Source organism: Mytilus edulis, chromosome 2 (assembly GCF_963676685.1).
Source record: "Mytilus edulis chromosome 2, xbMytEdul2.2, whole genome shotgun sequence".
Lineage (NCBI taxonomy): Eukaryota > Metazoa > Mollusca > Bivalvia > Mytilida > Mytilidae > Mytilus > Mytilus edulis.
Window position 1 is genome coordinate 6,766,365 of NC_092345.1, and position 17,413 is coordinate 6,783,777.

Genomic DNA, 17,413 nt, shown 5'->3' on the forward strand with positions numbered 1-17,413 from the left:
GCAGTTTTTGGTCATTATCTTGAATATTATTATAGATACAGATAAACTGTTAATAGCAAAAATGTTGAGCAAAGTAAGATCTACAAATAAGTCAATTTGACCAAAATTGTCAATTGACCTCTTAAGGAGTTATTGCCCTTTAAAGTCTTTTTTCACAATTTGTTCATCATGTTGACTTACTTTAAAAAATCTTCTCCTTTGAAACTGCTGTATCAATTTCAGCCAAACTTAGGCTAAATGAGTTTTAGAGTTTCAGAGTATCTAGTATAAATTTTATATTTCATTTCCTTGTATTTCAAGAAACATAGCTCCTATGGCTAAAATAGAACATAGGAGAAAATGATTTTTTTTTGCTTTTGAAGAAAATAGGACGATTCAAAGAACATTTAAATAAATTGAAAATCCAAAATAATCATTGATATGAGATTAAACCAAAAAAAATCAGGTGAGCGATTCAGGCTCTTGAGAGCCTCTTGTTTTTAGTAGGTCTCAATATTAAAGTAATATCACTTACAAAGTATAAACAATAATGCCATAATGATTGCAATATCCATATAATACCAATATTGTCATCAAACTAGTAGATGTAATATCCTGTTGGATTTGCAGTCCTTCAGCACAGCACTGATGTCAACCTAATGGTATTAATATCCATAACAGGGAATTCGTTTTTTCTGACCACTGAATATGGAAATGTGAGAGTAAAATCGGACCATGTTGGCCTATTGGCAGTTATTCTTCAGATTATACTAATGTTCTGATTATTTAGCTTCTCAAATAATAACATTAGAAGTTTTCAATGTTTTTTTTATTTATTTTTTTTAATCTAAATGTAAACGCGCGTCTGGCGTACTAGATTATAAGCCTGGTACCATTGATAATTATTTACGCATTTAAGTATATGACATTCTTTTTTCTATTTATTACAGGTATATATGGATTTTACTTGCTGGAGTTAGTAATGTCGTTCTACAGAAAAAATCCAAACTCCGCACATGGACATTCACATCTACAATATGAATTAGATATAAATGTAAGATACTACAACAATTTGAGTCCTTGTATTTTTTCACATAATATTTTAAAAAAAACAAGTAGACTAAAAAAATCTAATAAGAATATCTTCTTTATATAAATATAGGAAGATGTATTATGAGTGCCAATGAGACAACCCGCCATCCAAAGTAACAATTTATAAAAGCAACCCATTATAGGTCAAGGTACGGCCTTCAACGTGGAGCTTTTGCAAGCTCTACAGGGCCCCAAAAATTACTAGTGTAAAACCATTCAAAGAAAAAAAACCCAGTCTAATCTACATAAAAACTAGAAACGAGAAACACTTATGAACCACATAAACAGACGACAACCACTGAACATTTGATTCCTGACTTAGGACAGGTGCACACAATTGCAGTCGGATTAAATGTTGTAATGGTACCAAACCTTATCCCTTTTCTGAAACAATAGTTTAACATCACAACATAGAAAGACACACTATAAAATATCAAATTTACAATGAATTTCCTCTACATATAATACAGAAAAACTTATGCTAGTATTCAGAGATCATATACTTTCAATATTATTTTCATCAGACTTTAAAAACTGAATAGTATAAATGTTTTTTTCATAAGCTTTATATCTTTAACAACTCTGCATTTGTGTATTAAATATCTATATCAAACAATATTTTCAAAGACAAAACGCCTAAAATGAAGCGTAAAAATATAGGATTTTGTGACAATTTTCTTTTGTATTGCTGTTAACGTTTTCAACGCCCTTTGTTAAATAAAATGAAAGAATGTAAAGCATTAATAAAATTCTTTCAGATGCCAAATGGTAATGTGACGGAATCAAAAAAAGATTTGTATAACAGTCAGAATGATATGAATAATTCTCTACAGTTTGAAACAGAATTCAGTAACAAAGGTAAATGTTATTATTGTTAGAATGTTAAAAATGTTATAAATACAAATAGTGTACAAAGAAACTAACATTAACAAAAAAAAAAAAAACAGTTATACAACCTATAATGTGGGAGGGGCGGTCTATTTGTTAAAAAAATCTAAATTTGACTTTAGTAGCTAATCAAGGATATTTCTCATATAGTACAAGTGGAATCGACAAAAATGAAAAGTGAACAACCAACTTTTTAAGACAAACTTGCCTTTGTGAAAGGAAAATCATTGCAGAGTCATCACATTATATAAAACATGGGCATAATTCATGCTAGAGCTCTGTCTATTTTGAGAATGATATCCTCCTGGCGGATCAGCCTTATAATCTGATTTTAGATACTGGTAACAAAGTGGCGAAAACACGTATAACAATTTGGAAAACTGTCGACAATTTTACTTCGTTATTGATATACATGCATGTACTGTTTGAAATATCAAAAAAGGAAATAAACAGCATCCATAGTTTGTTCACTTTTATATTTTCAGGTCTATCATCATTATCTTTGATGGTGTTAATTGGAGATGGTATTCATAATTTTGCTGATGGTCTTGCCATAGGAGCTGCATTCACTCAAGGCAGTGCAGTCGGAATTGCTACCAGCATAACTGTCCTTTGCCATGAATTGCCACATGAACTAGGTATTGATTGTTAGATGTTGGTGCTAATTTGATATTTGTAAAAATCATGAACATATTATATATATTTATTGCAGGAGTAAAAAATTCTGTGTGTATTTTTTTTGTTCACACAAAAATGATAAAATAATGAAATTTGATCCGGCTATAATACTAGTGAGAGGTTTAGCTAGCTATAAAACCAGGTTAGATACAACACTTTCTACCTAAGTGGGTACATCGTTAGGAATGTGACAGTTGTTATCCACATTTCGTTTGATGTATTGGAGATTTAGATTTTGTAATTTGATGAGGGGCTTTCTGTTTTTAATTTTTCTTGTGAGTTCAGCTTTTTATTGGGGGGGGGGGGGGGTATTTTACTTTTAACTGAAACTAAAAATTTGTAATATGATTATCAAAGTGTATATTATCATTGAGAATACTTTCACATTGGTTACATCCCTGCATTCCAGAAAGACCCAAGAAAAGATCCCACTGAAATTGATGAAAAACAAAATAACCAATTTCTTTGTTTGAATAAAAAAGATAAAAGTTAATGAAAAACATGGTCATATTTTTGTGTAAATTGTAAACACTCACTTAATATTAGCATTATACCACCTTTTATTGTTTCAATTAAAATCTGTTTCAGGTGACTTTGCTATTTTGTTAAAAAGCGGATTGAGTATAAAGAAGGCAATGTTATTGAACTTTTTATCAGCATTAACTGCATTCATTGGATTGTATGTTGGACTGGCTGTTTCAACTGACGAATCAATACGACAATGGATATTTGCTATAACTGGAGGACTTTTCTTGTACATATCTTTAGTTGATATGGTATGTATCTTTAATTTTTTTTAAACCAAAAAGTATCTGCAGTGATAAAAAATTATATATACTGGAGTTAAACATCTTAGAGCAGGTAACCCTCGATGGAGTCTTATAAAAGTATACATTACGAATTATTTGTAACAATATATAAGTGTCTTTACAGCATGATTAATCTCATGATCTAAACATATGAACAAAATCTGAATTTTTGTAGCAAAGCCCATATATTTGACATAGATTAAGTGTGTTTTATCTATTTCTTAAGTCCAACTTTGATATATATTTTCAGTTGAATAAGGGCACTGGGTATTATCTTTGTCTAATGTTGTTAATATTCATTATTGTTGAAGGCATGAAAAATAACTTGTTTATTGCCTTTGTAATATATTTTTGTTTTCTTTAAATTCTAAGAGTCTATATATTATATGTATTCCTTTTCTGTCATGTTTAATATGTTTTACGTGCTTTTCTCGCAGCTCCCCGAGTTGATAAATGGTCATATTGGAAGTAATTCAACCAAAATTGTTGGTATGATCTACAACAACATAGGAATACTTATTGGAGCATTGATATTATTTCTCTTGTCTGTGTATGAAGAGCAGATTAAGATTTGATTAAAGAGGTAAGTACGGTTTATTTTACTGGTTCAATACTAATGTTGTGCACACATTTAAAAATCTAATAAAAATAATTAACAACGCCAGACTTCATGCTTATAATTTTATGAGCCAAACGTGCGTTTCGTCTACATAAAACTCAAGGCAAAATCAAATACAAAGTTGAAGAGCATTACAACCTAAATCTAAAAAAAAATGTAACAAAAAGTGCTTTGGCAATCTATCCATGTGAGTAAAAAAACATAAGTGTTTCAAATACTCCAATATTTAATAAAACCGTTATTTACAAATAAATAGCATATCAATGATATTTAATGTCAACTGAAAAGTGGTGACTATGAAGCTGGCTTAAATTGAAATCAAATGAGAGGACATACAATCGGGTACACATAATCATATATATAAGTAGGACATACCACATGATGAAAAACACAAGACGTAAGGACAATAGAGTTTGCCAAAAACTTGTACTGTAAAGTTGAGGAGTATAGCAATGTGAACCCTATCAAACATTGGAGTGGTTAACATCGTTGATTCAAAAGAAAAAATCTTTTTCTGCTTAAATTGATCCAAAAGCATCACAAAACTTTTCGAATTAAATATGTTTTGATTTTATTGTATATTAATGATGTTTATTTATTTATTTTAGTTTGCTAACCAGAACATATTAAGCGCACTTCAACATATACCAAAGATAAGCAACATATTGTCAAAAACTTTCCAGTGGAGAGTTTTCTCTAAACCTGAAGACAGAGCAGAAATATATGGGTGCTAACTTGTTTTCAAATGTATACTTCATTAAACATTGAATGATTTCTATATTTTTGTGTACTCTTAGAGCATATTTTGTTTCACATATCATTACTGAAATGTTTCTAATGATAATGTATTTAGAATATTATAATAGTTGAATTACCGCTGGAAACCTTTATGTTTTAATGTCGTATATACATTGTTTGTCAAAACGTCCGAAAATAAACGTACTATAAGTATCAAATACACTGCATAATAGCAAAATAATCGGTCATTTCGTAAACTGTTAGCATGTTTATTATTGCTTCCATTGCGTTGTGAGTTTTCAATAAGAATTCGTCTTATTGAACATTAAAACTGACACTGCTTGAAAATTTGTCCGTCCAAATACATTTTCATTATTCTAATTACGTGTATCAGGCATTTGGACTGACATGGTAACGACGTATGTCAAACATTTTAATATTGGTCAAATGTTTCGGACTGGAACTTTTCCTAAGAATTTTGAATCTTAGAGTAATAAATTTACGGCAAAAGGATACGACACACATTATGCAAATTTCCTTTTATTATTCAATTGGAAAAATACTTAGGTTGAAATGTTATTGGATCATTCTATTTAAAATCGTAAAAGTTAATCAGTGCATTTTGTCTTTGGACATCTATAAAACAGCATTTAATCAATCATCAGTACATGTAAGATTGATTTCTTGTACATGGACAAATGAAAAACAAAGCAGTTTTACGTGTATCTATGTTAAATAGACTGTATTTTCCTCACAAGTTGTTTTTGCAAAAAGAAAATTATGATTAAATTGTAATATATATCAAAATCGAAAGTTAATCTCATGTTAAGTAATTTACTATTGTGAACTTTTAATATATAAATATATATTTATGATATGGATTTTATATACTTTACCAAATAGTTTCATATGATATTGTGACAATCTTAATAATACACAAATACATGTGAGCTTTTTGTAGCTTCATGCTCTGAAAAAGTTTGTTGTTATCTTTTAAAAATCATACACGAGATAAGCTCATAAAGATGTATTTAATGACACAGATGTAAAATATGAGAAGTTATTCTTTTATAAAACTAAGACAGCAGAAAAAAAATAATTGGATCACTGAGGTCGTTTGAATCTCGGATTCAATATGGTAATTCTTTCATAAAAGTAAATTTTTCGTATGAATATCTTTCAGTTTTAGATTTTTTCTGTATTTTAAAGGTATCAACTTTTCGAATAAGAATAATCTAACTGTATGATGAATAGATTTATTTAAATGTAAAAGTGTTGCGTAATATTATACTTTATATATAAAAAGTTCAGTGTTTGCGCAGCAGACCTGTAGCCCTTTTCACAAAAAAATCTTAAGTGTAAAATTAATCTTACGATAAAAATATTTGGTTGAATTGTTAAGGAATATTTTAGACTTACGATAAATTTTACACTGAAAAAGAGCTACTAGTTTTTTGTACTTGAACAAATTAACTTGGTAATTGAAGCGTTAATGCATAATACCTCCAAAGTTAGACGTTAAGTAAATAATTAATTTTGACTGTTAATGAGACGAAAGAACTTCATATCATATGATATAAAATGCAGTCTCTTTAATAATCGAACTTTGAAAAGGGTGAAGGTTGAAAATATTGACTTAGTTAGTATAAACAAGACATAAAACCGTCATTCTTTAATAAGAAATCGTCTCTTAATTATAAATAAAAATCTAGCAAAGTTTGTGGGTGGCCATCAGTTATTAAATTGCCTCGGTTTGAAGATTTTTGCGATACAGTTGTTATTACAGTAAATGTATCTTCATTTAAAACGATAATACATTCCCATACTATTTGTTTTAGTAAAGTGACTATAATATTTATTTCACCAGCCAACTCGTTGTTATTCATTTATTCAGATTAAAAAAGGCTTATGTTTCCACAATTATTGTTAAAACTAAATATATATATATATGTAGGACTCTAAAGTGCGATGGTACTCTAAAGTGCGATGGTCACGCTAAAGTGCGATGGTCTACGCTAAAGTACGATGTTGTCTCACGCTAAAGTGCGATGGTTGTTTGTTTGCTAAAGTACGATGGTATATCACGCTAAAGTGCGATGGACCAATATGATAAGGTCGACGGTTTAGAACATTAAAATACATGGATTTAAAAAAAAAACTGGTCTATTTGCAAAAGCTAGAATGCTAAGGTGTAACATATGTAACAGGCTTTATGATTTATCGGTAAGCTTAAGTGATAGTTTCTAAAATTTATTTTGAAGACCGACCACATTGTCGGAATACATTAAGTAACATTTATTTGTACAAGGTGTTTTATTCTTAAATGCGTCAAGCTTTCTCTTTTCCGTAAAAAAGACATGTTTTATTTTCCTCCACTGTACAAACTATGTTTTAGCCGACAATTTATAATTTACGCTGAAAAACATGAACCTTTATTTTACTGACGTTACTTTTTAATAAAATCGAAAATATTTTTAAGGGGACCGCAATGTAAACTGAATTGTAAACAATAATTTCAGTGCATCCGTTCGCTGCCAATAGAAGCAGGATCTACGATACCTATATGCGTATACTATTTTCAACCTATTTAGCATCTATAAAGTAAAATGGTTGACTGCAGGACACAAGTCCTTCTTCCAGCATCCGAAATAAATCAACACAGTTGCTTCAGCCGACGAAGCACGGTTAGGTCTGAAATTAAAACATGGACATTTGGTTTAAAAGTTGTGAATCAAATGTTCTTAATTTATGTTCCGGCATATACATTTTTGGTTTGTATAAACGACTGTTAACGTCATAATCCAAGTACAATTCTCTCGTCTATACTTTCGCGGACCATCGCACTTTAGCGTATGGAGGAATCGTGCTTTAGCGTAGACCATCGCACTTTAGCGTGACCATCGTACTTTAGCGTCCCCATCGCACTTTAGAGTCCTACATATATATATATATGGATTATATTTTCATCTGCATAGCTATCATTATATCTTGATATGATTATTGTGTGTATATATAACACAAGCAGGTCTTGTGTTTTTTATTGTAAAAACATGATTGTAATTTAATTTTAAATCTTCCATTTCATTGCAAAAGTTAATTTGTATTGATAAATTTTGCCATCTTCATTGTTATCATTTAGCTTCAATTGTTATATTTAATTACAAATAAAGAATTCATTTTATTTTTTATTAAATCAAGCTTTGTTCCGTTGTTTTCTTTTTATAGTTGATGTGTTTTCCTCGGTTTTAGTTTGTTACCAGGAATTGTTTATGCTCAATCAAATTATGACTATTGGACAGCGTTATACTACTGTTGCACTTATTTGGGAAAAATGTTTCAAATAAAAGTGAAATTAAAAAAAAGTAATAAAAGAAGGTCAACCGATGAGCGAAGAATCATACCAAGTATATACTAATGGTATGACGTATTAGAATTATAACCCGTCATTAATAATTTTCAAAATCAAATGTTTGGTATATAAAATAACATATTTACTTCTATTGTGGAACTTCATAATCAAAAGATATTAAAAATCATCATAGATACCAGGACTAAATTTTGTAAAAACGCCAGACGCGCGAAGACACAACAAATGGAGGTTATCTTTACTTTCATGTGGCTCAAATTTTGCGACGGTATTATGACAAAAACCACCTTTGTCGATGTCAAACTTTACTGCTCTTAGATTATTCCCCGCGGTCAGGCTGCTGTTGGATTATTCCCCGAAGGCATCATTAACTTGGTAACTTTATACATGATGAATACATGAATACAAAGAACAACCCAGTAACGTCGCCCGAATTATCAAGGTCCTCTTCTGCTACACGAAACACTCTACTAGCATTTGATGTGTGTGTTCCATGGAATATCATTTGGTTTGATTTATGTTCAGCCAGAATATTACTAATTCAGATATTTGTAAAAAGTTTCAATCATGAACCATTATTTTTCCCGACTGTTGAAAGGCTCCGGCTACAAGTGATACAGCTCCTTTCTTTTCAAGGTGATACAAAACAAAAGAGTACGTGCAAAAACATTGGAAAACAAGAATTGGTTTCCTCATTACGTCATGTAAAGTTTCTGAACATAATTGTTTATAAAGACGGAAAAGAGCTTCATCGCAAATATACTGACCTGTCTGCATTTTGGAGAAAAATGTATTAATGCATCCTTTGTCAAGTGTATAATCTCTCAAATCGTCGCTGGGCTTCTAAAATGTCGTATATGACTTCTTTGGCTTAAAATATTTTTTGACACCAATGGTCTGGGCAGGAGGAAATCTTTGGTATTACAAAATAACATACAGTTAGACCAATTAAAATGTGTGAAATAAGACATATTACAAATTGCCAATGTCAGTTGTTTGTAAAAGTTTGCTTCCAAAATGTATGGAAACTTGAAAATCGTTGTAGAATGGCTTTGGGGAAAAAATAATTGTACATTTCTTTATTTCTGTGAAAATAATTTAAGTTCTTGGATAATCCAGAAATGTCAAAGTTTTTATTTCACTGCTATTTACAAAAATGTCCAAGTTCACATACGACATTTTGGAAGCATGCATTTTGCCAAAATTTTCAAAGCCGGTTTGTGAGATATTTTTTTCTTGAAAAATTTGTAATTTACAACATTTTAGAAGACCAGCGACGAAATGTTTTAGAAAATCAACAGGCAATTAAAAAAGAATAATTCTAATGTAATGTAACCCTAGAGGATGATGAAGATGCGAAAGAAGAAAAAATGTTCATTTCTTGCATTTGCTGAAATTCCTTTTTGTGCAAGGATGTTGTGGATTTATTCAAATATTCACTCCTGTAATGTTATTCAACAACACATTTAATCTGATCAGTTATACATAAAAACACTCATGTCTGAAAATGAAATTAAACTAGTAATGAGTTATAAAAATATGTTTTAATGACATTTTTGACATTGAATTAATTTTCATGTCTTTACTTAAAAAAGTAAATAATTAGAAAAAGTCAGTTTCACCTGAATGTGTTTGACTCACATTTTTAGTAATGGAAGATTAATTGGACCGACAGATGAATAAAAAATAAAAAGAACCTAAAAAATACACTTACCAGAATAGAAAATAAAAAGAAGCTAAAAAATACACTTACCAGTATTTTAACACATATATCCATGACATCAAAAAGTTCATTGATCATTTTTCTTGTAGGTATTTTAAATTGATTTTTTTTATTTTTATTTGTACAATAACGAAAATAAAAGCTCGTCTGTTCACAATTTTTCAGTCTTTGTGAAGCAGAACTCATACAAAACCTTCTAAAAGACAAAATATGATTGCAAAATTCTTTTACTTCACTTTTAAATATATTGGTTATGTCCTGTTTCTTAATAACCCACATATTAGTGAGTTCTTTCAACTACCTACGAAAGTAAGTCTGCCTTATAACTTGACTTCTCCTCAATGTCGATTCTTATCAGTGGGACGACTTCAAACTAACACTTATGACAAATGTGATGATTTCAACTTTTCAAATGTCAGTGTCCTATTTTTCAGCAATAACATACCCTTTGTCTTTTCGTATGGCGTTTACATCTCAATTAATACATTACGCTAGTGCATGTTCACAATGTATGGACTTCATTATCAGGGATTTGATCCTTATACAAGTTTTACAGTCACCATCACGAATGGGTTGACCTATACGATATATCTGTGTCTCAAATCCAACACAAGTTTTACAGTCACCATCACAAATGGGTTGACCTGTACGATATATCTGTGTCTCAACTCATTAGGCTAGCGCAGTCTAAGATCTTAAGAGACCAGAAAAGTCGTATACTCTGTAATTTTCCTGACTGTTTTCTATTCTCGATTATAAAATTTCAAATGGGTGTGAATTCACATAAGGGGGATACGTAGTAGGAGAAGCTTACCCTGTCGACTCATCAGGTTTAGCTCCTTTGATTTTTATTCCGTCCTTCATCTTTGATTTAGGGATACAACATCTTGAATTTGATGTAGAACTACACAACTGGCCTTTAGATCTTGTCATTGATATATAGATATCAGCAACACTTTTTCAAGCAAAAACTGAAACTCGTAAATATGAGTAAATAGCTGACAGTTATGGAGTGTTTTAGGCAAAATTTGGATAGCCGATGATCTTGCCCGGAACCCAATAGACATCAACCTGTCGTGGAGTGGCATTTTTTTTCAAATTGTCTGATTTGAAACATAAATTTTATTTTATTTCTTTATAGGAGAGCTGAAGAAAAAAATGTTACTCGTCAGCTTTTCTTCCCTCCCTGGTTTTCTGGTTGAACAGTTTGTATTTGTATTTGTAGACCTCCTATTGTAACATTGGAGACCATATTTGTGGATTTTTTATAATTTGTTACAAAACATATCAGTGCGATTACTCATCCCAGGTTGCACTTTTGTTTTATACTAGTATACGCATTGTAATAAGACAATCTCCGTTCGTATTAGAACAGCAAAGTAGAACATAAAAACACTCCTCTGTTAAGTACTTGCCACATGCGGGCAGAAACATGTAGACTACTAGTCTACAGGTCAGGGTGTTAGATAGTAAAGTGAGGGATCACGTTTTTAGAAATGCTAATACAATAACGGGCTATTTGTCTTACCTGCAGATAAGTCCTTGTTTACCAAATTATTTAACTTTAGCCCTATATTGTAAGGCTAACATTTCTGGAACCTCATGCTATAAAACGTTTCAAAATGAGTGAAGTTGGTCCCCTCCGTAAACTATCCAGTAGGCTTTCGGAATAAACAAATATTAACGTTGTAAAGAATTTCAATAACGGCCGGGAAACAGACTAAAAATGGGTATACTAATTCGCCTTTTCAGAACCAAGAGGACAATGGGTAATCTCATAGTTCGTACCCAATAACAACGTTTTGGTGTACGCTTTTGGAAATATTACCCGGAATGCATTTGATTCTGAAACGGCGATTTGAACTTTATTTTCCTACAATCTTTCGGAACTCATCAATTTAGATGAAATTGTAAGTTTCAAGTTTTGAAAAAGAAAAAAAAATTCTTTTGGAAAGTGCATTATTAGCCAATAGTTTTACGCTTTGCCAAATATATACACATTAAAATTGATACACACTAAAATTGATATATTTTTGTTGCGATTTGTTTTCATGCCTCGTTCACACGTACATATAATTCGAATGGAATTCGAATCGAATGCGAATCGAATTCGCTTATCGCATTCACACACACTCTTCTTCTTTAAACGAAGTAAGATTTTATGTCGATAAAGTTGAATGATGAGAGATAATTACTTTATTTTTGATATTACATTAAAACAAAATTACTTCGTCCTGAAATGGGTTTGTAGAATTTAGAATTTGGTTAACCGACATTGTGTACTTTAAGATGTAAACAAATGATGCAGATTTTATCTAGAAATACTTTGGAGTGACTCTACCATTTAGAGAGAGATCTTGGCCACTTGCAGTGCATCAATAATATTCGTCTAGTTTGCTAACGGTTGTCTAATATTTCAACAAGCAGTTGGCTCTACCAATTGTATCATCCCCTCCCAGACACACAATATAACAATATTAATAGTCAACATATCAGCCAGTCCTTGTTGCTCATAAAGAAAGTCCTGCTCACTGGACATAAAGCAAATGACCGAAAAACAAGATTGTCTGCTTTTCAAATTTCTTGAATTTGACACAGATTTTAAACTTTAAAATTGGATATATGACAAACGAATTGCAAGCTTCCCAGTGTCTACTTTACATTTCTCAGTATATATCTTTATTTACCAAAGTCATAACAACTATAGGCATACAACATATAAACTACACAAAGTATACATAGATATCGTTATATCGATATATATACAGTAGTAACATACCTTTTTCTCAATTGTATTCATACTTTTCGTAGAGTCATATAAACCCGACATGACAAAATGTGAAAGAAATTCAAACGAAATTTCAGCTAAATTTCAAAACCAAAAACAAAGGCAAGCAACCAACGACAATCACTGAATTATTGGCTCTAGAATCCAGAAAGGAACAAATTACATGTTCACACAAATTATACGGGCTTATAACCTTAATTGTTTGCAATGCAATACCGTGATTAACCAGTCAAATTAGAAACCGATACATCTCAGTTGTTCCACTTCTTAAAGTCCTTTGGCGTTATGAAACAAGGTGTGCTTTCAAGACGATTCGGCGATATTGCATTAACGTGGAACACAAACATATTTTAAATTAAAAATCAATATAAATAGAATTACAGCTAATGAAAAACAAAAGAAAAACAGGCAATTTTTCTGTTGTACTTGTTGAATATTAAAAAAAAAATGGATCATGTATTCAAACAAAGTTTTACGATGAGCAACTTAAATTTCGGAATCATAGATCTTTTATAGACCAAAGAATGGTAGCCCGTTTTTGTATTATCGATATAACATCTTACAGTAACAAGTTTTCAGTTTTTCTAAATCAAAATATTGATACATCAAATCGGCAAGCTTATGTCCGCCTAGAGATTACTCTAGTTTAATCGGGAATCACATTTAGCTATATATATATATGTATATTAAAGATTGAAATGGTCCAACGAATAACTACACAATATGTCTGGTACAAGTATCACAAAGTAGTGCATCGGCTATTTTACTTATCGTGTTGTATCTAAAGGCGTCTTTCTATTTTTTCGGATAAGGGAGAAGGTTTGGTACCATTAAAACGTTTAATCCCGCTGCAAGTGTGTGCACCTGTTATAAGTCAGGAATATGATGTTCAGTAGTTGTCGTTTGTTGATGTGGTTCATACGTGTTTCTCGTTTCTCGTTTTTTATATAAATTAGACCGTTGGTTTTCCCGTTTAAATGGTTGATACAATAGTAATTTGTTAGGGTCCTTTATAGCTTGCTGATTGATGCGAGCAAACGCTCTGTGTTGAAGACCGTACCTTGACCTATAATGGTTTACTTTTATAAATTGTGACTTGAATGGAGAGTTGTCTCATTGGTATTCATACCACATTTTCCTATATCTATTGGATGGATAGTTGTCTCATTGGTATTCATACCACATTTTCCTATATCTATTGGATGGAGAGTTGTCTCATTGGTATTCATACCACATCTTCCTATATCTATTGGATGGAGCGGAGTTGTCTCATTGGTATTCATACCACATTTTCCTATATCTATTGGATGGAGCGGAGTTGTCTCATTGGTATTCATACCACATCTTCCTTAATCTATCAACAAACATCAATAAAATAAACATCAGCCTGCTTGGTGGCTGGTTCCTAGAATTGGTCATTCTCATCAGAAGCTTTCTGTGTTATTTTTCGAAACCGTGACCAAAACCCCTTATATACACATAGATGATAGTGGAAATCCAACAAACGACGTTACTTTTTTTTCCTGTTGTAATTTTTTTTTTGTAATTCTTAAAAGGTAAATTATTGAAAGTCTGATATTTCGATTATTAAAAAATATCATGATCACTTGAAACGAAATTTACGTTTGGAAGTACTAAGGTATTTCGCAAGAATATCAAAGTCCGCAACATGATTATTGCGCGAGAAGCGCTTTTCTGGATTGACTGTCACCATGAACGCTACCCCCCCTTGTAAATGTTTAAATACAATATAAAATGACTGAATGGTCTTTGGACATTTATAAAACTTTAAAATTAAAGGCTGAAAGCGAATTAAAACTTAACAAATACAACGGTTTATTACTTACAAGTATTAACATAATAAAAGACGGATATCTATTCTGCCACTTCAAAATCAAGTATAAAGGGGATGTGTATTCCTAATTTCCTTAAGAAGTAGCGCCATGTAAACCAGTTGCTTTCAATGATTAACGAACAAAGTTCAACCGGTTTTTGTTCTAATATTGATAAAGCTTCTCTGATAGAATCATCAGGAAACTGGATCTGGTATGGACTCAGATTTAGTCCTTCTCTACAATTTATAAGAGCTCTTAAATAATCACTTCTTGTGGTTGGGGAGACGTTGTTGTAAACAGCCGTTGGGAATGGACAGAATGTTTTCAAGCAATGGTTACAAAGCAGACGACCTAGTCGGCCATTTCCATCCGAAAACGGATGTAATGTCAGGAAACTGAAAAGTAAAACTGAAGCACATTTGAAAGAATTTTTAAGCTTTTCTTTCTCGTCGTCTATTTTTGATACTTCTGAAATCATGGTGTTATACTGGTCAACTACTGCCTGCAAAGCTTCGAAAGCTACATCCTCTGTTTTATAAGAGGGGTAAAAGTATTGCTTCCCTTCAAATTCAGCTGTTCTGGGTAAAACGCTAAATTTTCCAGCAGGTGTCTTCCTTTTGTCAATTAAATTGCACATCAGAATCTCATGGCAGCTTTTGATACAGGTTTCAACATCAATTAATCCTACGTAACCGGGTCGTTCTTCTTTTGGTATCTTCTGCAATTCGTTTTTCAAATGATGGTATCCTCTCAGTAAGTTGATTGTTTCTGTTGCCTTAGTCTGGTCATTTTGAGAATTCATTATGAAAATCTGGGCATCTTGAGAACTCGGCAAGCTATTTTCATTACTACTCAAACTCCCGCCATTCATCGTATCGTCGTAAGTAGAGTTGTTACTCGTCTGTGAACTCGACAATGTATATTTTTCCATTCTATCTTCCAAAGAATTGATTGAATCAGATTTTTTACATTTATATCTAGATTGATTATCTTTTCCAGAGTTTGAATGTTGTCGTTTGAGTCCTCGTTTTGGGGTCATTTTTGCACTCTCATCGTTAACAATCTCATCAAAAGTTCTCCTATGAAGAATTCCAATGTCTTCTCCAACTTGTATTTGATACAAGAATTCTAAATACATCTCTTGTTGAACTGTCTCGTACCTTTCCTTCTTTCTCTTTCTTAGCTTCAACCATGCCCTTTTATATTCCAGAATCTGTGCGATCATTGTGGAAACGTTTGGTATCGAATCGTTGTTCGGTTGTGCATTTCGCCATTGGGGACGCTCAACTGGATCAAATCCCAAGTAACGTGAACACGCCATGTCTGTAAAACTACATTACATAAAAAGAAAAATCTCTTTTGATCGCAAAAATGTTCAGTTTGTCAACGTTTACACTCGTAGAGGTTATATCAATTGTGATGACGTCTGTGGTGCTTTTACTATTCATACTGTTTCCCGCCGTTACCAGAAAGTATTATATTTTTAAACAGTTACACGACGAGTGTGGTGGTATTTTAACGACCTTGACTACCCATACTACCCATGAAGGTCTTGCATGGCCGGTCACTCACTCTGTTTCTATTGATAATAATGCTTTGATATTTATGAAGAGTAATAAGTCCCCCCCCCCTCTAAAAAAAAAAAAAATAATCTAACTCTTTTTTTTTCTTTCAAAAATAATTATGTCTTTATATTCATCAAAACTCACATTAGATAGTTCCTGACTTCAGTACCTGATTTTCTATAGCCCAAAAATAGACAATTTTTATTCTCTTGAGTATATTATATGTTATTCAGGTCTCAGACAGGGTATATACTGTGACATTCCCGGCTTAGAGTTTATATCCCCTGAGCCGAAGGCGAAGGGGATATAAGCCCTAAGCCGGGAATGTCACAGTATATACCCTTTCTGAGACCTGAATTACACATATATTACGGATTACCCCTGACTTAATGTTATTTTCCAGTGCAGATATTTGTTGACAACACATATATATTGAAAAACCCAACCTGATATGTTCGGCATACGTTAAGGATTTTCTAATTTGCTGTGAACATAATTTTATCGTGTATATGATAATTTATAATAACACTTTTAACATTAAATTTAAGTATTAAAAGTGTAAAATGCGTGATTTTGTATCAAAAATGTATTATTGACTGAAGCACGTCATTATTTTCCCTCTGTGAGCCTCTGACAGTCTGAAAGCTTTTGACTACGTCACATAGTAACCGGTGTTATGATGACGTTTTTGAGGTTCCAATTGGGGATAAATACGTCGTATATACCCCGGCAGTTTTCTGAATATATACTGACATCTCTGTGTTGTTATCCAATCACAAACCTCGACACATTTGTAATCCGTAATATATATTTATGTCCTTTAATATTTGATTTACTTCATAAATATATATGCATATTGTCATGTCGTGTTGTGTGTATTTCTGTAAAAAAATCATTCTCATAGTGTTTAAAAAGTCTTTGAAGATTCATTACAAATTATTTGATTGTGTTGATGCATGACAATAAATGGTAAGCAGATCACTAACCTTAACAGTTTATATGTATTTGGTTATAACATAAAACAAATACTCATTAAAGGACCCTATAAGAGAACTTTTTACACATTTTTTTCGCTAGTATCAGATATAAAAATTGACCTTTTGGTCAGATCTACTCCAGTTCATAGATGTGAGCGACCACACGTTAAATCTAGGAAACTCGTTTTAGATGTTCATTAAAATATCCCAAAATTAGGAACTTTTCCGGGTTAGGGCGAATTTAATCATATGATGTATCAGGGGCGGATTAAAAATTAGTAACGGTGATCAAGTATGATAACTATGATATCTCGGAATTCTCTTTTTGGTAAAGCGTTGGTTCGTAAAAATAATA

General features: G+C 31.8%; 1 protein-coding gene across 2 annotated transcripts in view; it reads left to right on the forward strand.

The window, feature by feature from the left end:
* Window positions 1-7,998, forward strand: part of LOC139511312 (zinc transporter ZIP4-like) — a 37,374-nt gene extending 29,376 nt beyond the window's left edge. For both annotated transcript variants that reach the window (XM_071297948.1, XM_071297947.1), the window contains exons 8-14: window positions 930-1,033; window positions 1,830-1,929; window positions 2,445-2,597; window positions 3,226-3,413; window positions 3,884-4,029; window positions 4,674-6,739; window positions 7,742-7,998. In XM_071297948.1, the coding sequence (XP_071154049.1) occupies window positions 930-1,033; window positions 1,830-1,929; window positions 2,445-2,597; window positions 3,226-3,413; window positions 3,884-4,021 (683 nt within the window). In that variant the 3' untranslated portion in view covers window positions 4,022-4,029; window positions 4,674-6,739; window positions 7,742-7,998. The remainder of the gene's footprint in view (window positions 1-929; window positions 1,034-1,829; window positions 1,930-2,444; window positions 2,598-3,225; window positions 3,414-3,883; window positions 4,030-4,673; window positions 6,740-7,741) is intronic.
* The last annotated feature ends 9,415 nt before the right edge of the window (window positions 7,999-17,413 follow it).